The sequence below is a fragment of the Cyprinus carpio genome, chromosome A11, assembly GCF_018340385.1.
Source record: "Cyprinus carpio isolate SPL01 chromosome A11, ASM1834038v1, whole genome shotgun sequence".
Taxonomy (NCBI): domain Eukaryota; kingdom Metazoa; phylum Chordata; class Actinopteri; order Cypriniformes; family Cyprinidae; genus Cyprinus; species Cyprinus carpio.
The window spans coordinates 13,501,853-13,526,546 of record NC_056582.1 but is presented as its reverse complement, the minus strand read 5'-3'; the positions used below and the strand labels follow the sequence as shown (position 1 = coordinate 13,526,546).

The 24,694-nt window shown below is 35.7% G+C and overlaps 1 protein-coding gene across 1 annotated transcript in view; it reads left to right on the top strand.

Annotated features, from left to right (window-relative positions):
• LOC109092290 (pleckstrin homology domain containing, family A member 6) overlaps positions 1-24,694 on the top strand; it is a 62,073-nt gene that overhangs the window by 5,927 nt on the left and 31,452 nt on the right. Inside the window, exons 2-5 of the mRNA XM_042766315.1 lie at positions 19,111-19,194; positions 20,947-21,079; positions 21,991-22,101; positions 22,280-22,352. Of these exons, the coding sequence (XP_042622249.1) occupies positions 19,111-19,194; positions 20,947-21,079; positions 21,991-22,101; positions 22,280-22,352 (401 nt within the window). The remainder of the gene's footprint in view (positions 1-19,110; positions 19,195-20,946; positions 21,080-21,990; positions 22,102-22,279; positions 22,353-24,694) is intronic.

The following is a 24,694-nucleotide window of genomic DNA, read 5'->3' as shown; positions in this document are numbered from 1 at the left end:
GCAGACTAGTCATTCAGGCAACCCACCAACTAGTCGTTTTTGCACAACTTTAAATGAGTTTTCACTGCAGTTTTCCTCAAAGAAGCACTTGCAACTCTGTCACATCCTATTTCCCAACAGACTCCCTCTGATAGCTGATTGAAATCCTGTTTTGTCAATGTTTGATTTGTGCTTCACACACTGAGAGCATGTTAATTACTTAGCATAACACTGTGTCCAGATTCGCAAGTAATTGAATAAAAAAGTTTGTTCAAACTAAAAATACAGCTATATGTGTTAATTTATTCATGCTTAGGGAATGGAAACTTTTAATTAGCACTTGTTTCCAGAATTAGCTCAGTTTGATATACTGTAGATGTCATCACCAAGGAAACATTAGTTTTAACATTAGTTTGTAAATAGAATCGGTATATTTTATTTTTTGCGTTTGTTTTTTAATAGTCACAGTCAAATAATTTTTCCACATGTTATCAGCAGTTTCTACTTGGCCTCGGCTCTGGAGTGATAATGCTTTGTGTTAGCGCACAGAGGAAATTATGTGAAATAATTATCAAGGCCATGGGTGTATTTGAAACCAAATACCAGGGTACATTTCCTATTCTTATCTGTGAATTATTATCGATGTGTTTACATAAAAACCCACCACAGCATAAAGAGCTCTAGAAACATAGTATGTGTGTGATTTGGATCTGAATAAATGAAGCATAACTACCATTTCTTCTAGTATTCTACTATTCAAAATAATGAGGTATAGATACATTTTATGTGTGTTCAGACTGGAGCCCATGTCTTTCTCTCTTCCCTATTACACAGCTGTGAGTTGATCACGTTTGATCGTGTTTAGCCTTCTCAAATCAACACAACATGCCTAAAATAAAATCCGTAACACTTTACAATAAGGTTCCATAAGTTAACTAACGTGAACAAACAATGAACAATACATTTATTACAGTGTTTATTAATCTTTGTCAATGTTAGTTAATGAAAATACAGTCGTTCATTTTTAGTTCATGTTAATTCATAGTGAATTAACTAATGTTAACAAGCATAACTTTTGATTTTAATATTGCATTAGTAAAGGTTGAAATTAACATTAGCTAAGATTAATAAATGCTGTAGAAGTATTGTTCATTCTTAGTTCATGTTAACTAAAGTAGTTAACTAATGTTAACTATTGAACCTCAGGGTCTGAATTTTGTTTTGAAAAATGGGGGGGGAGGGGATTCCCCCTTTAGGTGGCTCTTATGGGTTTTTTTCTTTTAATTTGAGGGGGGAGTTAGGGTATTTTTTTTTAGACATATTTGTAAACTTTTTTTTTAGAAATATTTTCAAGATAGGCATTTTGACGTAATTTTGTCGATTGTTCTCAGATGCGGCTCTATGTGCGTGCACTTTGGGTGTGATCTCACAGAAAGGGGTCTCACAGAGAGCATGCAAGTACTAATTTTGAGCACTTGAATGTTTAAAATTGTAAGACTCAAAAGCATGTGAAAATGATACATTCCCTCATCTGTCCCGAGATCTTTCACACTGCAAGAATCAGTAAAATTATGTACAATCCCCACAACCCCGCACCTAAATTCAAGCCCTGAACCTTATTGTAAAGTCTTAACAAAAAAATCTATATATATTAAACAATTCAAGCATATTAGAATGTCAGTTTAAGCATTCAACCTGGATAAATGTGCGCTGTTAGGCACATATCCAATAACAAAAAAATCTATATATATTAAACAATTCAAGCATATTAGAATGTCACAAGCTATTCACTTTTTTCACTTGCATTTTTTTTCTTTATAACAGTGAAAACAACTTAAAATATGCCATCATTTTTTCTCATGAATATGAGACATGTATGTGTATGTTCACACACAGTACGGTTATTTACAGGCATCACAACCGCATTCTGTAACTGAACTCACACCCGTAAATTTTCAGGACAAATGCTAAGCTCTCCACACAAATATAAAAGCTGCTGTCAGTTAATGAAGATTTGATAGATGAACTTGTTCAGGATGTTTTGTAAGATATTGGTAAGACAGTTTTACAGACATCGCCATCTTTAATATTACTTTGGTCACTTTTATGGAGTTCCGAGAAGCTACTGTATGTTGCTGTGTGAAGATGACATTTTGAGACTTGCACCTGTAAATAAATGTGTTTGTCAATCCCAATAACTGCCAGTTTGAACATAGCCTAATACATCATTCAGAACTGTAAAGGGTCTACTTTTATTTGAGTGCACTCACAATATCAACAAAACTTTGCACCTTTTTAAAATAAAGAAAACAAACAGGACGTGCTTTCTGCCGTCTCGGTCTCCATGAACAGGATTGTTTCACAAAAATGAACCGATACTCAGTGAATACTTGCCTCACAGACATGATAAATATATCTGTAGAAAGCTTTAAATGTCCACAAAATGAAATAATTCAAATCAAAAACAAAAACTCTTTCATGTAATCTGTAAAGGTGCATTTCTCTCTAAAGGCGTGTCCAATGAGGAGATGGCAAGTTAGGATCGCGGAATAGGCTATAGCTAGCCTAATATTAAAGGCTCACTATGGTTTAGTTATTTAAGTACTTACTACTAGTCGACTAGAAAAATATTTGGTCGTGGGCAGCCCTAGTTTTAATCCAGTCCTCCTTTTCTTCTTTAACTGCTGGCAGGGATGCTAAACAATGCAAGCCAGTCTTGTCACAGTATCATGGTCTTATCTTGTGTTGTTTCCACTAGCGCTGCAAATCTTTTTCATCACCATAACTGATGGATGACTAAAATCTAAAAATAAGGAGAAGCCTAAAACAGGCCCGATGCCCAGCCCGCGTCTGAGCAATGTCGTGAAAACTGGCCTGAGGCCCGGCCCTAGGGGCATTAATAAGTCGGGCCCCATCGGTCTCAGGCTGGAATGCAGTGCTCTAGTTAGTGCATAGCTTATGTGACAAAAATGATACCAAAGATGCTCAAAACTAAAATTACAAAAAATTGTTACATTTTTAAACTTTTAAAATGTGTTTAATAGTTAATCTCTTATGATGTATTGATTATGATGGAGAAATGAAAATATACTGCATTAGTAGGGGAGACATAACATTTAACATTTTTTACTCTTTCCTTCATAATTCACAGACTACTTGAAATACGTTAAATGCATGCGATTAATCTTGAAGAAACAAACATAGATGCACTAATTAATAATACAATTGATATATTTTCACTAATAAGGACAAGACTATGATATCACATTAGGGTGGGGATGATTGTAATAGTGTTTGGTGGCAATTGTAACACTAAAAATAAGTAATATTAACTAGGGATGGGCATTTTTCAAAAATATTGTATTTGAATATTTGGGCTCCTATTCAAGCTGACTATATCAAACTACACCTTAAAAAGTTATTGACTCATCAGCTGAATATGCATGTATATGTATATGCATATGTATGTGTGCGTCTATATATATTACTCACATTAATCAGCTGATGAGTCAAGAGCAGTCTTTAACCAAACTTTAATGAAATGATACAAGATACTGTAGCAATATTAACATGTCACCTCCAATGAGATCCAAAAAATAAGTGTCATACCTCAAATCCGTATTTTGTTAAAAACGTCTGCTGAGGTGAAATGATTGTGCTCTTTTTTTCACAGGCAGAGAGAGAATCCTACTGAGCATGTGCAGATTAAGTGGCATCACTCTAGCTTGTTTCTGATTGGAGGAATTAAGTGTGTTTGCCCCCTGTTACAATTGCCCCTTGTCTCCCATACTAAGCACCACACTTGTAAATGAAATGTTTTTTTTCTGAAAACAACAGTGGGCAGTTACTTACAATCAAAGTTTTAAAGGAATGTGACATTTTATAAACTCAATAAACCATTCCTTTACTTTTTGGTCCCAAATGCATTTTAAAAACTGTACTCAACCACATACAGTAGCTGTCACCTTGGGAAACAGGAACCATGCACTTATCAGCAATATTGTTTGTTCAAACTGAATTGAATTGTTTTTTATTGATTGCTTGCCTTTGTGGCAATATGTTTCAGGTTTACAAATCTAATTTAATGCCAGTATTAAATAGCTTGTCATGCTCTTTATGTGCACTTCAGACACCCCAAGCAAATTGTGTTTGTCTGTTTGAGATGCAGGTCAAAGGACACATGCTTTGTATAAAGTTGTGGTCTGTGTACTTACATTTTTTTTTTTTGCCTTAACCCCAGTCTCAGTCTTAAGCCATGTCTTTTGGTTCAGGGATTTGCTAACTCCTCTGTGTTCCTAAAAGGATATTGCCTCCTTCTTAATCTCTTGTCTCAAGAGTGTACAAGGTCCTTGATAAACCCTGGTTAAGTGGAAGGATCCTGCAACTCACAAGAGGTTACAAGAGGACTAATGAGAACATTTAACCAAAACAAATCTGTTACATTTTTGCTTAACCCAGGTCCTAAACTATTTCCTCTAATCTTTTATTTTTCCAAAAGCTTTTTTTTTATCTTCCGTTTTCAACAATTTCTTACAATATTACATATCATAATGTAAGGTAAGGTTTTTTTATGTTTTCTTTCTATTTTCCCCCCATTGGACATTATTGTAAAAACAATATACCATATTATATTTATTTTAGTTATGCATTATTTTTTATTTATGTTTTATTTTTATTTTTTTATTACAACATGGTGTCAAAATGTTGCTTGTGTCTAGATTTTTTGTTGTTAGGTGAATTGCAGGCAGTAATGTTAAACTTGCTTGGATCTAATAGGATAATACTGCTCATTGATCCTTTTGGGTGAGCACAAGTTTCTTATAGTTGTAAAGCACAGCATTTCAGTTTTGTGAATATTTATGGTGAATTTTTGATGGCAGTGAAATGTGATGTTCAAACCCATACTGATGTAAACAAAACAGTCATGCTGACTGAAACATCTGAAACGTGCGCATAAAGACGCATTTGCATCTTGTCAGACAGAGCGCGATCCCGATATACACATATATACATAATTTCAAAATATCTGTCTTGGTGAGTATTCACGCAAACATAATTTGTTATGTCTTAAGTGAACATTTGGTTAACTTGGGGAAAAACTTCTGATGTGTAACATTATATTAGATCCGTGCTTAATAGTAGGTATTAATATATAGGCCGTCAGTCGCATTAGTATTAATCTAACAATAAAAGAAAAGCGGGAATCACTCACTGTTCTTTATTGAACTGCTTTTGTAGTTTTAATAATCAGTTTATTGGTAATGAATAGACTAAAATGATTTTTACATTTGATTAGCCTATTTGTTTTTCTTACTTGAATGTTTTTGTTTTGATGTAATTTGTTTCTTTCTTATATTTGTTGTACTGTTTATTTGCATGCTTTGGAACCTTCAGAAATCTTTAACTTGATTTTTCTTCATATTCTTGACTTGATATTGACATTGCTGACTCTGTCAGGTGCCCGTTTCAATAAGGAGGTTCAACCAACTCTGAGTTGACTTAGCCTGCTTTCTAGGGTTTGACATATCTCCCATTCTGAAACGGAAAAGCTAGAGTTTCCCTCATTTCAGGGTTAACATACTCAGAGTTTTCACTTAACCTTCTTTCTGAAATCGGCCTCAGGCGAAGCTCATTATTTTTTTAGTTCATTTCAACAAATCATACATCATTTTGAAGGTCATTTAATGGAGATTGAGAACATGAAAAAAACTCAATTTTGAAAATTTGCTCATTGCGATTAATTTTGCCAGCACAGGTCACAAATTATTTTATGCAGGTTTTATTGTAAATAGACAACAAGGATAAAGGAAATAAAATTTAGAAAGGCACACTTACAGTATATACAAGTCTTACTTTCAAGTTTTATAATATTTCATAATCTTACTGTTTTTCTGTGTTCTTTTCATCAAATAAATGCAGTATCTTGGTGAGCAAAAGAGAAATTTTACTGACCCCAAACTTTTGAATGGTAGTGTATATATGGTAAAAACCTAATTTGGCCATGAATCTACACACAGTTGTATTCTCTCGTAGAGCAGTTATAAAAGCTGAGCTGAATTTTTGCCAACAGAGGGATTATATTACCCAGATCTCCCCTTGATCTGATTTTCTTTTAGCACCTCCACCTCCATCAACACTTGACTGATTTCTGCTTCAGACAGGGCAGCAAAGGCCTGCTTTATTCATTCTGACAATCCTAACTGTAATCACAGACCTTTTGAGGTGTGTGTGTATGACTGTTTGTCTTTCCTCCTTTTGTAATGAGGCACCTATTGTTTGTTTAAATGAAGCACTGTAATGTGGCGCAATTATTTGTCTAAAATAAATTACATAATGATTAGTGTTATCATAAAGCAGCTTGTTTAATTGGAACCATGAATGCACATACAGTATATCAGTGCTTTGCTAGGTCTCTTCGTAAGTAAACACACCTGCACTGTTGAGCAATGAATCTCACAGTTACCAAAGAAAGCATAGCTCAGCAATGTTCTGGAAGGTATTGTTTGACTTGGTCAGGGAGAGAGCGATGCCCATCTGTGTATATTTCCAATAGAAAAAGAGAGTGAGTGCGTGGAAGAGGGGGAGGGAGATGGATTTGAGCTTCGGCCAGCGAACCTGATAGTGGGCACTAATTAAACTTCACCGCGGTGATGTCATCAGGGTGTGTCTGACAGATTTACTTTCTGCGGGATCGGCAGGAGGGATATTCATGAAGACCGATCTGTGGATCTATTTACCGAATTGTCGTGTAAGCTTTGTGTTTTCGTGGCCCGAAGCCAGTTTCACCCACATGATTTATCCGTTGTTTATGAGCGAATATTTAATACTTCATGATTTATTGAGTCTGTGGCAGGCTATGTGAAACTACTAACAATCAAATTAATAAACCAAAATAGACAGTGGTGATAAAGTCTGAGTGATGAGCTTATTTAAAATTTTATTGCTTTAGGATTTTATTACTTTATAACTTGCAGCATAAACCTTTTCATTGCAAGGGGACTGACTGAGCATTAATGGGATGGTTCATGTAAAAATTTAAATTTGGTTATTATTTATTCACCCTCGTACAGTTCCTTGTTTTATTGTATTATGACTGAGCATTAACTATCTATATATATATATATATATATATATATATATATATATTATTTGCAGCTCTCTCTGGAGCCATATATGGTAATTGTGTAAAGAGTTGGGTAAAGATCATTAAAAAAAATTTACTTTCATTTTCCACAGAAAAATAAATGCATATGGGTTTGTCACGACATGAGGGTGCATAAATGATGACTGATTTTCATGTTTGGGTGAACTGTTCCTTTAAAGTCGGGTATTAAAGGGATACTCCATTCCAAAATGAAAATTTTGTCAATAATCACTTTGTCCTCGGAACACAATTTAAAGATATTTTGGATGAAAACCTGGAGGCTTGAGACTGTCCCATATACTGCCAAATAAATAACAGTGTCAAGGTCCATAAAAAGTATGAAAGTCATCATCAGAATACACCATCTGCCATCAGACGTGCAATCTGGGTTATATGAAGTGACGGGAACACTTTTTGTAAGCAAAGAAAACAAAAATAATGACTTTATTCAATAATTCCTTTGTCAACGGTTTCCTCTGTCTCTCATTATTACTGTATGCTGCGTATGCTCTTTTGTATCATCCGCGCCACAAGGATGCGCTGTTTTATTTCAAATCAAAGCTAAATACATATAGAAACAGCGCATCCTTGTGGTGCAGATGATACAGAAGAGCATAATAATTAATTGACATAATTAATGACAACATTTTCCTTTTGGGATGGAGTATCCCTTTAAATGCTGTTACATTAAGGGAAAAGCATTTTAATGGATGGTCTCATGCCACACTGAGCACAATACTCAGTAGGATAGTCCTGAGAGAAAGCTTTGTCAGCAGCCCTTTTCCACCAGTGTTCACTGATCCATTTGGGTGAGTCTTAACAATCAATACTCACTACAGCCTCCATTATTATTTAGACAACAGGTAAATTTCCCCACCTCTGCTCTTTTATTTTATTACTGCTGCCTCCCTTTCTCTTATTCTCTCTCTCTTTCTTTTCTCCTCTTTCTCTGTGCTATGAGATCACACTTGGTGAAGGCACAGAGGCCTGGGCGGCTCTTGCAGTTCGAAAGTGTAACCTTAGCTTTGAAGAACATGAAGGGAAGTAGAGGGAAACTCCCTGTATCAGTTTCCATGATGCCTCCCCTTGAAGAGAGCCACTCACAGCACATTTATACACTGCTCTGGGATCACCCCCACTTTTTTCACTGCAAAAAAAAAACAAAAAAAAAACAGTATTTGCTTTTTTTTCCTTTAGAGATATCTAAACTTTCTTAAAACAAAGTTGCATAAGTTTCCCAACCATTTTGTCTTTTGTACCTAACAGCCTCAAGCTTTAATATCCCAACCTCTAAAGAAAATAATTTAAAAAGAAACTCATATAAGAGCTGTTTTCAGAGAATGTTTTGAATTATATTTTTCTTCGGGTTGTTTTTTCTTGTTTTAAACATGATGCTCTCTTAATTTTGTTCAGTGTACACTATGGTTAAAAATACTTTATTAAAAGTAAATTTCTACTTTTATTCAACAAATATGTATTAAATTTTATAAAGTTACAAAAGATTTTGATTTAAAATAATAATACATATAAAGAATCCTGAAAAATACTGTATGCATCACGATTTTCACAAAAATATTACGCAGCAATGCTGAACTGTTTTCAATATTGATAATGTTAAGAAATGGTTCTTGTGCACCAAATCAGCATATTAGAATGATTTCTGAAGGATCATGTAACACTGAAGACTGGAGTAATGGCTGCTAAAAAAAATTGCTGAACTGTTTTCAATATTGAAAAAATGTGTTTTTTTTTAATTTTATTTTTATTTTTTTATATATTATTTTTTATATATTTATATAATATATTAAAATAGATAAGTTATTTTAAGTTGCATTAATATTTACTGTATTTTTATTGAAATTATTATTCAAAACTGGTGAGCATAAGAGGTTTTCAAAACATGAATATAATCTTGTACTCTCAGAAAAAAAGGTACAAAGGCTGTCACTGGGGCTGTACCTTTTCAAAAGGGACTCTTTTGTACCTCTAAAACAAGTATATTAATACCGAAATGGCACACATTAATACATTTTGAAAAGGTACTGCCCCAGTGACAACTTTTGTACTTTTTTTTTTTTTCTCGATAGTGCATGTTTAGAAGAAGAAAAAAATTTGCCAATTGGGTAAAATATATATATTCACTGGAATTTTTGTTTTGTATTGTTATGCTTCAAGTAAAATTAGCTTGAAATGTCAGTATTATTACTTGAAAACGATACAAAAATAAGAATCAAAATAATAGCATTTACAAAGTTAAATAATGATTTTATTTTATTTTTTTTATTTTTTTGGCAGTCTATCATATACCTTAATTCGTCATGTGCCTTACGTTTTACCAAAATATGTTCTGTCATTATACATATATCCCAGCTGGTGTATTTTTCTGTGAATGTATGTGGTACCTCCTTTAATGGCTCTGTCTCTGACGTCCACATTGTGAGATGAGTCATTGCATGTGAGTGTGAACACACGTGTGCGATCTCAGGATTGCTGTTGCTAGGAAAACTGCTGAAACACCACGTTTACTTTTTCTCTCACCTCCATGACAACAAATACGGTGTAAAATGATTTAAAGCTATGTCATATCAATTTTATCCATGATTCATTTTGTCTATGAAGTCATGAATTATATCTGTTTGCATGTATTTACTGATTCTATGTCTATGGACAAACATTAGGAGGCCATTCACTCCATCTTTATCACTGAAATAGACTCAGCGGAAATGTTGCTGTTGCGAGCTTCAGAAAACAGCCAATGATCAAGATTGAGCTCATCGCTTTGTGGTTCTCTGTGCAATGCTGCTGCTGCAAGCTCATTGGAGGCAGCACTCAAGTCTAATTATTCATCCCCCATCACTCCCTCTTTCCCCTCTTATTATCCCTTTTTTTGTGTTGAAAATGCTTATTCAGACCTGTCTGATAATATGACAGGAAGATGAGAAGCTTAAGATTTTACTCTCAGCTGAAGCCTGAAAACCTGTCAGTGTGCTGAACACCAGCAGCCAGAACACACTGGTTCCTTTTACAGGGGTACTGTAGATCATGAAATACTGTACCAGCGGTGATGTTCAGGGTTAACTTGTCAAATGTGTAGCTGGGTGTGTTTTAAATGTCTTAAGTGCACAAATATGTAATAAATACTCAAATCTGACATATACAGTAGAAATACAGCAAGGACTGTAAGTCTGAGATCACTATGTTTTGTGTTTTTCATTTTAATGCAAAGAAATTTGTTACAAATTATATTATTAGCCAGACAATTTTAGTAAAATTTCTTGAAGAAATTATTTTTAATAAAAAAAAATTTTTTATGACAGCAGAACTCAAGCTCCATAAACTTTTATGTAAAACCTGCATGATCAATGCACCTAACAATAGAATAATCTAAAATATTATTTTTAGAAATAATAATAATAATAATAATAATTAAATATTTTATGCAAAATAAGAAAAACAATATGAGAAAAATGTAAACTCCTAAATTACATTTTCAATACCTTATTTTGAGTATTTTAAATATTAATATTTCAATATTTTTTATTTGGAATTTTGTATTTTTAACAATTATTTCTTTTAAATTAAAAATAATAATAAATAAATAATATTAAAAATTTTATGTTTTAGTAAGTATTCAGCAAGTTTTTTTCCCATTAAATTTCATGTTTTGAGTATTTTAAAATTAATATTTACATTTTTTAAAATTCAGTATTTAAGAATGTTTCTGTAGTTTTACTGATTCTTCATTTAATTAGATATTAAATCCCATATTTTCAAAGTGGTCTCACCCCACAGTATTTCCTTTCTTTTCCATTTTTAAATTTTTAGAGTGGTCTCACCCCACAGTATTTTATTATTATGGTCCCCTAGGTGCAATTATAGTATTACTATAGTTTTTATTTTTTTTTTTAAATGTAGTGAATTATGACATTTTCCCACCCTGTTTCTCATCCTTTGATTCAAACAGTCTGTTTTTGGGTTGTTTCCCCCTTTAAGAGTTCAGTGTTAACGCCCACTGTTATGATTGGCTAACGACAGTGCCTATGGATCAATTATTAACACCCCCAGCCAGAACATTTGCGGATTGAGCGAACTGTTTTAGTAGCGGGTGATTCCATGTACGATGTCGCGTTTTCATTGGTCAGTCGTTGGAGCCTATTTCTGATTGGTTGTTGCCGTTTTGACAGCGTTTATGCCAAGAGCAAAGAGAAAGAATTCGAAGAGAAGAGTACTTGGCCATGCGTGAACGCACGGGACACAGTCTAAGCACATACACGCTTACTTTAAGCGAAGAGGAGAGATTCGCGATTGCACTGAACAGGGTTTAAGTGCAGGCATACTCTCTGAGCGAGCCCAGAGAAAATTCTTACAAGAGCAACGTGTATCTGAGAGCGCGCGCGCGCGAGCAGAGAGATTCGCGCTCGCACATTATATTAATGTACTTTCGCGCTACAATAATGCGCTCTCAACATTTGGCAGGGAAATAACGACATACTGCGTGGCATTGTAATTTTCCTGTACACAGACCCACTCTGTCTGTCGACTGAACACTTGTGAGGCGCGCAGCGCGACAACGATACGAAATGAGCGTAGTTGTTTTGTGCTGGAGGCGGTCATATGCAAATGGTTGGAACGTCACTTCGCACCGTGACGTCACTTCTTACCATGGATCCAGAACGAGCTGTATTTAGAGCTTGATTAAATAAATGGCTCGTTTATAATGGGGAGGGACGTCTTAAGCTATGAAACTTGCAGGACGTTTTAATGGTACAAAGACCTCTTATATTCCAAAAGATCAAGGCAAATTTGGTTTCTCATTTCATGACCCCAGTGGTCTCACCCCACAGTATTTCCTTTCTTTTCCATCATTATTCACAAAAATAACACTGAGTTAGATTTCCATCTTGCCAATCTAAATGAGTAGACATTATATTTCATAACCATAATCATAATTCCACCCCTGCACAAAACATAAACCGCATATTGTTTTAAGTCTGTTTGTGGTGTTCCCAGATGATCTCTGAGTGGGCGCTTTTCGTGGAGACAGCGCTCATACGAATCATTTGAGTCCCTCAAGCACAGATGACAAACTGGCTCTCTGGCTGACCTTCACTCTTTCACCGCAAGGATCGCTTTTAATTTGAGTGTGTAGCTTTCGATTCTAAGCACAGCATAGAAGGATGTTTTTTTAACAACACAAACGCAGCAGGTAAATTGTTAGCAAATGGAAGTGCTGTTTAGACTCGGCATGCCACGTGTCGTTCTGTACAGCAAAAACCAGACACATTACAAGCTTATATGGTACATTCCATACCAACTCTGTATTAGTGTTGAATGAATGTGCGCTCTTTATATCCAAGGTTTAAGAAAGGATAATAGCTGAGGAATGAATGCTGAATGCGTCTTACAAAACACAATACGGATTAGCTGGAATGCAAATGATTCATGTGAAATCTGTAGGCTTAGTTTAAATATTCAAGAGTTCAGTTAAAATATTAATAACTCATAATTTAAAGAAAGCAAGAGATGGATATGAAGCTTTGAAATCCAGTGTGAGGAGGCGGTAACAATATGTAGGTAATCCCTTTAGAGGGGCAGGTAATCTGCCGCCTTCTATTTGTACGTGTCCCTATCATACCTGTCCACAGTGGGGGACGTGGTACGGAGACCATCTGGTGAGACCACTCATAATTGAGGCCCACGGATAGAAGAACTGGAATGACGGCCATGTGTATATATGGATTTGACAGCTCTGACACACCTCGCTAAGGCAAAGCGTAAGACTGACCTCAGCAGATGCCACAGGCTTCTTTTATCTACATGGACGGATACAATTAATTTCTTATTGATCAAATTCAGATTTGATGTACACTATGGAAGAGATATTAAATAATAATATTTCCACGGTCACTAAGGGTTCTGTTTTATCTCAGCTGCGCAGAAACAGTTAACTTCAAAACTATGATATAACTAGTCAAGTGGAGCTTGACTGTATAAAAAAACGATGCTAGAGTGTAGTGGGTGTTTACCACAGTGTAAAGTGGTCACTAGGATGTTCTTAGTGGTTTCTAAGGTATCCTGGGGAATGCGATGGGGTTGCTACGTGGTTGATTAATGGTTGATGGGGGTTCTGAGCGTTTGCTAGGGTGATGGTTAATTTCTAGATGCCTGCTAGAATGTTTTGGAGGTTGCTAGGGTTGAAATTGGCTGCTAGTGTAGTGTGTACTTGATGGTGGCTAGGGTGATGGGTAGTTGCTAGATGTCTGCTAGGATGTTTTGGATGGATCTTACTCAAAGATAAATGAGTCATTAGAGTGAGGGAAAATGGTCGTATATATATGTCCATTGATATAATTAAAGTCAATCTGACTTGAGTATATATGACAAAGTGGCATTTTAATTAGGGATGGGAATTTTTCAAAAATATTGCATTCGAGTATTTGAGCTCAGAAAAACAAATATTCGAATATTCGTTTATTTAAATGACGTTTAATGAGAAAGACGTTTTTTTAAATAAAACATTATTTTTGTCACCATTTCAGAACAATCTTATCACAACAAGCTTATAAACTATATCGTGTTTTTTCTACTTGAAAACATTAAACGTGTGCAAAAAAAATAATAAAATAAAATTGTTTTTTATAATTGAAAAACCCTGCTATAAGGCACGTACACTCGAGTCAGCATAATATTTGCAATGTTTCACACGTTATTGTTTAAAAAAATAAAAAATAAAAAATAAACAAAAACATGTACATGATCGTGTGAAAAAATGCTGTGTCAACCAGCATTTTTAGCCAGCAGGAAACAGCAGGCAGTCTTCTGAAAATGCCTAGCTGTGAACGCTTGCGATTGCTACGGAGGTGCTTTTGTTGCTGTGATACAGAACAGCTGCTGATGTAATGTGGAAGACACATCACAAATGAAATGTTGCATGCATTATTTTTAACTGCAACATTTCATATATCAATATTAAAGGGGTCATATGATGCGATTTCAAGTTTTCCTTTCTCTTTGGAGTGTTACAAGCTGTTCATGCATCGATAAGATCCCTAAAGTTGTAAAGTCTAAAGTCTCAAACCCAAAAAGATATTCTTTATAAAAGTTAAACACCTAAAACGCCTCATTTAAACATGCCCCCACATGTCTACATCACTGTTTGGGAAGATTTGCATAACACCGCCCAAATGTTCACACAAAGAAAGAAGGAGTAACTTTGATTCTCGCTGTAGTATTGTTGCTGCTGCCGATGCCGCCATGTCGTGTTCGCCAGTTCAAACCAAATATTCATGTGTGTGCAACGCATTTAACGGAGGACTGCTTCCTGAACCTACAATGCCGGCTGTTCTGACTCACACCTGTAAGTATGATTTCATATTTAAAGAATTTACCACTGATGATTCAAACGTGAGTTTTGAGCAGTGTAGAGTAGTGCTTGTTGTTTGTCGTTTCTCCATTCAAAAATGCAGACAAATAGTTTTATGTTTATATGGCGTGATACACAACGGAACGCGTAAAAAGACAATATAAGTCATTATAATCTATAATTATGTCCCCACTGGATGCAACAAATGCCTAGTTTATAATGGCTTTTATTGGTATTGTCTCGTCGCGCCTGGACACACGGCATCACAATCTGGTTAGGGGTGTAACATTTCTGTCACACGCTTGAGGTATTCTGCCAATCACAACGCACTGGATAGCTGGCTAATCAGAGCACACCTCACTTTTCAGAACGATGAGCTTTGTAAAAATCGATGCATTTCAGAAAGGCGGGATATAGATGAGCAACAATATAGTACAGTACGTGGAAAACAATGTGTTTTTGAACCTTAAACCACATAAATGGGTTGATTTTATAGAGGTGAAAAAATTTGTATTCTTTTTAGCAACGTCATATGACCCCTTTAAGTTCTCCATTGTTGTTCAGTCAAAGTACAATGTGACAGTTGGTTGGTGCGGTTTTTGCCCCGCCCCTCCTCCACTGTGTTTTTGTTTGGACGGCTGACTGAAAAAAACTGACAGTGATGAGCGATGCGCTTTGCCCAAAGTTTAACATTTATTAGTGCTTTGTTGTTCTGCTGGCGTCTGAAAAATGCGCCGCTCCCATTGAAAACCATTTTAAAAATATGCTAGCCTCGGGAAAAAATGCTTTGGTGGATACATAGCATTAGTCTGTTAAACAAGTAGTCTCTTGGCTCACTCGGGGCCTTCCTGCAGTAGTGATGTGCCACTGTTTTTCTTAATTCGACTGGTCGTGACATTCCAGTGTTTGTATTTCATGATTCCTCATTTTAGTGATAACTCAATTTCACTTGACAAAGTTAGCGTGCTCAAGATTTATCAAGGATTTACTGCATTTACAACCAGCAAAGCAACATTTTAGTGAAATTCGAATAGTGTTTTTATTTTTCGAATAATTATTGCAAATAGAGTATTCGAATATTCGTGCACACCCCTAATTTTAATATGCCTGACTTTTAATGCTTTTAATGCTAAGCTTGTCTCTGTGTGAGTTACAGAACTAATTATTTCCATGTGGGGGTGATGTGTGTGTCTCTGGGTAAGGTTTGACAAGGGGCTGGTACAGATGCAAAGCCGTCTACCTGAGTGGGTAATGTCTTTTGTTTTTTGCCTCAGCCACTCCCCTTCACCACAGCCAAGGCTGTCCTGGACATCTCAGGGGAGTTCTGGTCATGACTCCTCCTCAGTTAGGCTTGGGAAAAGCATCTACATCTCAGTCTGATTTGTGATAGGAGGCCCCACGTGTGTTTGTGAGGAAGAGAGAGAGAGTCGGACAAAACCAGTAACCAAATAAGCTGAGCCGAGCAGATCTAGAAGGCAAGAGAGCCAGAATGAGATATAGAGGTTGAGCCAGTGAGGGAGAAAGAGAGAGAGAGTGTATGTGTGTGTGAAGCTGGCTGGCAACAGCACACATGCTCAAGGGGAGAAAAGAAGACAGCAATTATTGTATCCAACACCCTACAGCTCCTGCAATAAAGGCTCGCTGCTGTCAGCGTCACAAGACTGCTATTCTCTTCATCTGGCCTCATCCCACTGACTTATATGTTTGATCCGGAGGAAAATGCTGAAGTTCCGCGCGGACCGGCGAGTGAGGTAGGTAAGGCAGGATGTTGGGAACGAGTTTATAGCAGCAGACAGCTGTGTGAGGGGAAACTCTGAGCTGGAGGTCAGGCAGGACTGCAATGCAGTGCCGGCTTTCCCATGGACTATCTTTATGAGATATTGAGGTTTATTTGCGCGAAGTTTAAATTGCGTTTACACCTCATTTGTGTGCTTCCTGGATTCCATTGTGGATGGCTTTATAAGCTCCATTCTGATGCTGCTAAATCATTTCTTGTTCGCTAACGACTCAAGCATTGATTAGTGGTCATATTAGCGACGTTTATGAGCCTCTAGTGCTTCTATGTAGGTTTATAGGTTACATACGAGCAGGCATGCTCAGTTGCAAAACCACATTGGAGCACGCACATGTGCGCTCACACACCTCCACCTGATTTTGGTGGCTGGGCTGTTGTGCTAGATTTATCTAAGTGTTTGTCCTCTGATGTTATATGGAGCACCTGGCTCTGTTATATGTACCTTTTTGGTGTCAAGAGGTAGATGCCTCCAGCATGAGTGTATACTTGGCTTGTGTTTCTTGTCCCCCGACCTATCAGGCTGCGTGTGTGTTGTGTGTCTGTGTATACAGAGACTGCACAGAGTTTGTGTTCTGTTTCTGTTGTCCTTAAGTGGTTGATGCCAAATTTGGCGTGTTGTTCAAGTGCACTTCTATGGCCTACTTAACACTTAAACGGTGAGTTTGCTGTATGTATTAATACCATCAAACTGAAATGATAGGACAAGAGCAAGATGAATATAAGGGCCTCAAGCCTAGTGTCTTTTCAGGAGAGCCAAGAAATTGTTAACTGATGGCCATTGATTAACACATTGATCTGGGGTAGTCAGGATTTCAGATTCCAAATGTGTAAACTTTGGGGTTAAGTTTCTTACTTGCATATTTATAAGGTTAATATTATTGGACAAATTGAAGTATGTGACTTGTACACGTGGAATTATCATCTCATAAATTCGCTAGTAGTGTTTTAACCTTTTCTCTGGTAATGAAATTAAACAGAGCATACAAGTTTATACAACTGCACATGAATATTTCATGCAGCAAGAATTAAGTTTAAGATTGGTTGTTGGTTGCTAACTAACTCACCGTAAAATGCTAGCACCTTCACAATATACATGTAGTGTTTCTTTAGCTCAGACAGTAGCTAGCAACTGGAAGAACTAATAAAATTGAGTTAATGTTGTTGTAAATAAAAATATCTCCCAAGTGTATAAATGTTAACATTTAGCACTTCGAATCAAGTTAGCATAATATTTAGCAGGACTTAATAACCCAGGGTTAAAAGCAATGCTAACCCCCTTTCAAAATGTGAAATATTTATTTACTCAAGGTGGTAGTGGTCTTAGCCCTGGGTTAGCTTTTTTTTTAACCCCAGGTTAAGCATAGTGTGAAAAGCCTTACAGAGGTCATTAGGTCATGTTAGCTTAGCAATGATGTCTGGTTTAAATATGGATTGAACTCTAGCTAGTTGATCATCATTTGATCAGTCATAATATTAAATGCATATTTTTTTTGCCTTCACTTATTTACATTTACCATGACTTGAAGACAACAAGGAAAATTCATTGCTAAATTATGCAAATAATGAAATGCAATTAGACACATACTATAATTCTGCATCATTACAGTAACATATTAAATACTGTAGGTTCATGAACTTTTATAAGGGAGAATAAAACACTATATATATTTTTATGTCTGTGTCCAAGGCTATGTGTCCAATACTTTTAGCTTTAGCTGATTTAGCTAAATTAGACAGATGCCAACATGGATAGGTTGTATAACATGCTCTCATTCTCAAATCTTTTTAGAGCTGTGTTGGGTCACCACTTGTTATTTTAGTCATTTTGTTATGTGTTTTTGTCTTTTTTATTTGTATTACTTAATTTTCAAATATTTCTATCAAACTTTAATTATTTTTTTTTTTTGTTTCAGTGTTAGTAATTTTTATACTTAACAATGTAAATTTATTTTATTTTAAGTTAGACTTTTTCTAATTTTCCAATTTCTTTATTTCTTTTTCCTTCTCATATTTTTATTTTATTTCAGCTTTATTTAAATTAACAAAATCAATTTTAATAATTTAGTTTTGGTTCACAATAACAACACTGCACTTGTCCAATGTAAAATCCGAAGCTTCTGAAGCAAAACAAGTCTAAATTTTACTTTACTTTTTGTAGAATGACTAAAATTATATCTTATGGCCTGGATCTCCTCTAAATGCTAGTTTGAATGTCTCTGCATTCATAGCTCTCGGAGTGAAACATTTTAACCAAACCCTCACAGAAAACAGAGAAAATGTATTTGCTTGCTCCCTGTTCAGCAGTTGTAAAATCAATAGCCAGGAAAGTGACATGCAGCAATGCAAACACTTGTAGGATTTACACCCGAGAGACAAGTTACAAGTGCACATCCACAGGGAGTACACATGAGCCGAGGTCAAAGAAAGTGTGACAGGAAGTTGAACTCCAGGCTTCAGTCACTGTATATGGACAAAAGACATGTGTTCTCTGAATATAGACTCAATATAATAGGTGTGTGAGAACTCTGACAAGTTATGCTGCTAGAACTGTTCTTGTTGATATTTTGATATTGAACGCAAAGCTGTCAACACTTTACACACTCTTTCACAAGAGCTGACAGCCATTAATATCCACAGCAGTTGTATTGATCGGACCTGATGTTGTAATGCTGAATTATTAAACAGGTTTTAAGCCACAAGAATGAATTATGGAGCATCTTAAACAAATGAAAAATCAGTTCCAGCTGCTATTGGCTTAATATTCTTCCAGACAAAAAGAAAGATTGTTGTGGATGGATTGAAATGTGTTTTATTTTTTATTTTTTTCAGTCAAAATGACCCTAATGGAACAGCTGGACACCAGCAAGTGATCCAGACACATCTAGAAGAGAACGGACCTTTGAACCCCTTTCTGTGAGTGAGCTTTTGTTTATACATTTGTAAATATGCTGCTGCTTTTATACTGCCTTTGTTAAATCTGTGTGGGGAAAAAATCTGTTTCTAATAAAAGCTGTTCTTTTGAACTTTAAATTCTGAAAAATAACCTGAAAAAAAAAAATTTAAATTCTAGTTTTTCACAAAAGAGAAAAGTGTGGCATCTTCCCCTGGTATAAAAATTTTTTGGTTATTTTTTAAGGCCTTTGTCGTCCAAGATGTTCATGTCTTTCTTTCTTCAGTCACAAAGTAATAGGTTTTTGAAGAAAACATTCCAGGATTTTTCCCCATATAATGGACTTCAATGGTGGCCAAGGGGTTGAAGGTCCAAATTTCAGTTTAAAAGGGCTCTACAGGATCCCAGCCGAGGAATAGGGGTCTTATAAATATTCCAGGTAATATGGGTTTTATCTTGTGTAAAAATGAAATGTAATTTTATTTGGACAAGAAATCAGTTTACTTGCTGCTAGAAACATGGTGTTCCCAACAGTCACTGTCACTCATGTCGGTGGAAATCATCAATTCTCAATGAAAATGAATCACTTCCGTCTCTTTGTTGCAGCAAATGTCAGTGTGAACGCCCTTGAGGAGACAGAGAAACAGTTACTTGTCAGACCAGCCCTGTTTTGTCTGTCTTTTTGTATAATAGCCACTATACAGTAATTGTAGACTTGCGGAAACATAAATTTATATAAACAAACAGCACTGTCAGGTTAAATTACACTGATAGCATTTTATTAATTAGTCTTGAACTACATCATATTACATGTGGAGGATAAATGTGTCAGGATTTCCTCTATAAATTTACTAAAATGTTCCTCTTGGACAAAGAAAATGCACTTAACTCTGTCAAGATCTCACCCTCCTTCGGATCGATGTAATGTTGAGTCGAGAGCTGAGAGCACATTAATAAGGGGCAATGCCATTAAAACCGAGATCCATTCAGAATTGAATTTTATTCATTTCCTGCTACGACACAGGAAGCTGCTGGAGCATACCCGCTTTTTGCAGCGATGGCGAAATAAAGCCTTAGATAATTAGCACAGAGATGTTTCTAGTGTGGGAATCATGTCCTAATGTAGTAATTGTTATTGTCGTGTGCGTGTTCCCACTTTGTGCTAATGATTGTGTGTGTTTTTATATCCCCATTTGATCTGTGTTCATGCTCTGTTCCTTATGTTTATGTGATGTTCTGAGAATCAGAGACTCATAATGACTTGCGTATGGCTATAAACTGACTGCGGATGGTAGTGTTCACTACAGCAAGCTTTCCAAGATGGAAGCTTTAGCCACCGGGTGGCTCTAGGGTATTGTAAATTCATCTGTCTTGCTGATCGGTGGATCGAAGGCTGTTGGAGAGGGCCTGGGTGTCCCAGTAAGGAGATCAATATGATTGACCTGGGACTGTGGGCCTGCATCCACCAACAACTCTTTCTCTTTCTTCCTCTCTTCGCCACTCCAATCACATTCTTTGTGAACCAACGGCCTGTTTTTAAACTGCAACATCAGGGGTGCGGCCTTTGCGACGGTGCCAGTTGGGAATAAAAATAGCTGCGCCCCAAATGCCTGTGTGCTTCCTTCCCATAAACCCTCAGTTTTTCACCAGTTTGAGCTCAGTGCATTGGTTTGAAAATGATTCCCCTGCATTGGTGCACTGAACACAGGCAGATGAGAAGTTTGTTATGTATCAGAAGCTGGGATGGCTCAGTGGCTTTGTGTGTGTGCTCACAGGAGCTCTGATTCGGAAATGAATGGCAAGGCGGGTGGCAGGGGGCCCGTGAACAACGCCAGTGAAGCAAACAGCAACACCAACAATCTCAGCATGGTTTCTGAGACGCCCCCGGACTCCCAGAACTACCCACGGGTCAGTACAGCTGCTGTAAATTAAGTAGCTGATAGAACTAGACATTATAATAATTATTTTTATTAGTATTGTTATTATTATTATTATTAGTAGTAGTAGTAGTAGTAATAGTAAATATGAATTATATAGTTAATAATAATTTGTAATTATTTGTATTATTATTAAAATTAATTTTATAATCATAAAGAATAAAATATTCTTCTTGTATCCATTAATATTATTTAATGGACCTCAGCTAACATAAACTAATGTTTATAAACTAATATTAACAAAGATGAATAAATACTGTAATATTTACATTTTTAATTATTTTTATTATTATAAAATATATCTTTATTAACTAATAAATAATTTGATAAATAATACTGTAAAAAACTATTGTTTTTGATGTTATTATTATTGAATTTTAAATTAAAACAATTTTCTTTAAAATTATAGATCTGCATTTTTTTATTATATTGCAATTTTGTAAGATTATTACTGTTAGAAGAATAATCAAAGAATAATAAGAAGTCTCGTCTTGCTTTAATATTATTTATATACTGTACTATTATTGTATTTGAATTAGATTTTATATTTATATATTTAATTTTATTTTAATTTTTGTATTTTTTTAATGTGTTTTTGCTATTTTTATTAGTTTTTTTTTTATTTATTTTAGTCTCAATTTAATTGCATTTCAAATTTCACTTATTTTCTAATTAGAAATAACATCTAACATTTCCAATTTTATATTACGTCAGCTGGATTTTAATTAATAAATAATACAACTATTAAAAATAGTTTTATTTAACAATAACAACACTTGTCTTGCTATGGTGGATGTCTGTCATCTATTATCTATTATAAGAGTGTGTGTGTATGTGTGTGTGTTTGTGTGTGTAAACACTCCTCTGTGACTCTCCCACCAGGGCACACGCACACCCACACCCAAGAGAGCCGCCACGTTTGGGAAGCGCTCCAACTCCATGCGGCGCAACCCCAACGCTGAGGTGGCCCGGCAGGGTTGGCTTCACAAACAGGTACTGTTGCTCATCCTTAAACCTCATCATCATCATCCACACAAACAAAAAACACATACACAGCCCAAAGCCATCATTCCATAATCCGAACTTAAGCAGCTCTCTTTCGAAAACTTCTAGGCACTTAGATGTAATTTCAAGGCCTTGATTTTTTTTCTTCTCATTTTCTGTAATGTAGGCAAGCAGTGGCATGAAACAGTGGAACAAGCGCTGGTTCGTGCTGACAGATCGATGTCTCTTCTACTATAAAGGTAAGTTGTTTATGTAAATGCTGGTTTATGCATAAGTCTTAAATTAGGTTAAACATTTAGTGAGTTCCCAAGAGCTCAGAGTTGTATGATTTTAATGTATTTTTTCCAAACCAGTTTGTTCTGTAAAACATTTGAATTTACCCCATGGCAATACTTCAGCACACAGGCTGTGTACTGCCAATAGTAGAGAAGAGAAGTATAAAAGTAGATCTGTAATGACAGTCTAGCACAAGCACACATCCTCCATGAAGGCCTTAGGAAACTATTATCTATGTTGTGTCAAAGAAAAATGTACTATTGTATTATGAAGCACTGTAAATGCATGGTATTGTTTTTAAAGAACCATGAAATACCATGAAAATGCTACAGTACCTTTCAAAAGTTTGGGGTCAGTATACTTTTATTCAGCATGGACACATTCAAATTATTAAAAGTGACAGTAAAGACAATGATACAAAATATTTGTGTTTCTAATATTCATGTTTCCACAAAAATATTAAGTAGCACAGTGGTTTTCAACGTTAGTAATAATGAGAAATATTTCTTGAGCAGCAAATCAATATATCAACATATTATCTTGCACATAAGTAGTTTTTATTACATTTAGTGCTGAAAAAAGAGGATTTCATGTTTAGACTTGTTTGTTTTGTCATGTCTGTTATCTCTCATGGACACTGTGATGTTGTCATGACAGCCGCATGGGCTGATGTTGTCATGACAGCACTCTTGAGCTTTACATAAACCTGAAGTATTCAACTTGTGGTTGCCTTCTACCCTAAGCACAGAAAGACATTGGTAATTAAGTTTGATTTGCTTTGAAATAATAACATGTTTTTACATGACATTTCATTTTTTTTATATATAATCAGCTTGTTGTTGGAAAGAATTTAATGAAGTGTAGCTGGATTCCTCAGGAGTGTGTAATGTTGGAGATCTAAGAAAATAAATTATATTAAGACTAAAAGTATTTTAAAAAGTTTACATAATATTTTATGTGTTTGAGATATGGTATAAGTCCTAATAAAATGAAAAACAACAACAACCCTGAATTCCCCGAAGACGGTAAAAATATCTCTGTTAACTATTCGGTTTGTTCAGGTATCCTTGATTTGACATAGCAACATTTGCTCTACCTGTTGTGAGTTTTGGATGGAATTTCCCACTGTTTATCTGTTTGTCTGTCCAGTGAAAGACATTTTTATTTTTTCAATTCAGCTTGGTGCAGAAATGACACACTTTACCTTTAAGTTTGAAACAAATTAGTGGAGAATAGTTCCTATACTATCCAAACACATCCACCACATGCTCTCGTCTGTGATCTGTGTGATGGGAATACATGACCATCTCCTTTAGACTAGCAGCAGAGGTCATTCACAGCTCATGCATGGAGAATCAACGTCATCCAGAGGCATTGTGGGATAGAGGAGGGTGTTAGGATAGTTGGTATACAGCTTCGTCCAGATGTTCCTTCATGTTCTTCTCTCATTTAAATCCCAGAGTTCTGTTCTGCTCAGTTCTTCAAACACTGGTCACATCTGGGGTTTTAACCCTTTCAGACTTGATTAATATTCCAGGAGCACCAACATTATGTCCATGCTTTATATATATATATGTGTGTGTGTGTGTGTGTTTGAAAACATGCAGGGTCCATAATAGTTAATGCCATCAGGAAATGTCCTGATGGGAAGTAAAAATGGTCAGCATATTAAAGAAAGAATAGTGTTGTGAAATATTATATTACTAATAATTCCTGAGGAAGATGAATTCCTTGACAAGAATGTCAAACATCCTATTTTGGGTTTGCAAGATACTGGAACATGTCAAACCTCTCTGTCACCCAAGCCCCACCTATGCTCTTGTGGTTAAATTTAGACTCCATAGGCAGATAGCATGCTCTTGGAAAGCAGTGGGTTTGCACTGGGCATGTCAGTACATGAGAGGTTGCCCCGCAGGTGTGGATGATGCATGTCAGCTGACAGCATGTCCAGCACATGTCCCGCCCCCTTCTCTGCAGCTACAGCCAGTATCATGTCAACAGCAACAGGCTAGTTCACTGGCTCTCAGTGGATTCCTTTCCACCCTTCTTCTTTTAAGTTTGTAAAGCATGACTTTCTGTCTTCAACCCCCCCCCCCACCACCACCACCTCACACACATAACCCCACAAAAAGGTAGAAAAAAAATCTTTAATAACACTAATTTTATGTAATAACTTTATCTTGTCTTTATATATATATATATATATATATATATATATATATATATATATATATATATATATATATATATATATATATATATATATATGCATGTATATAATTTACTTTAAAGTGATTTAAGATCC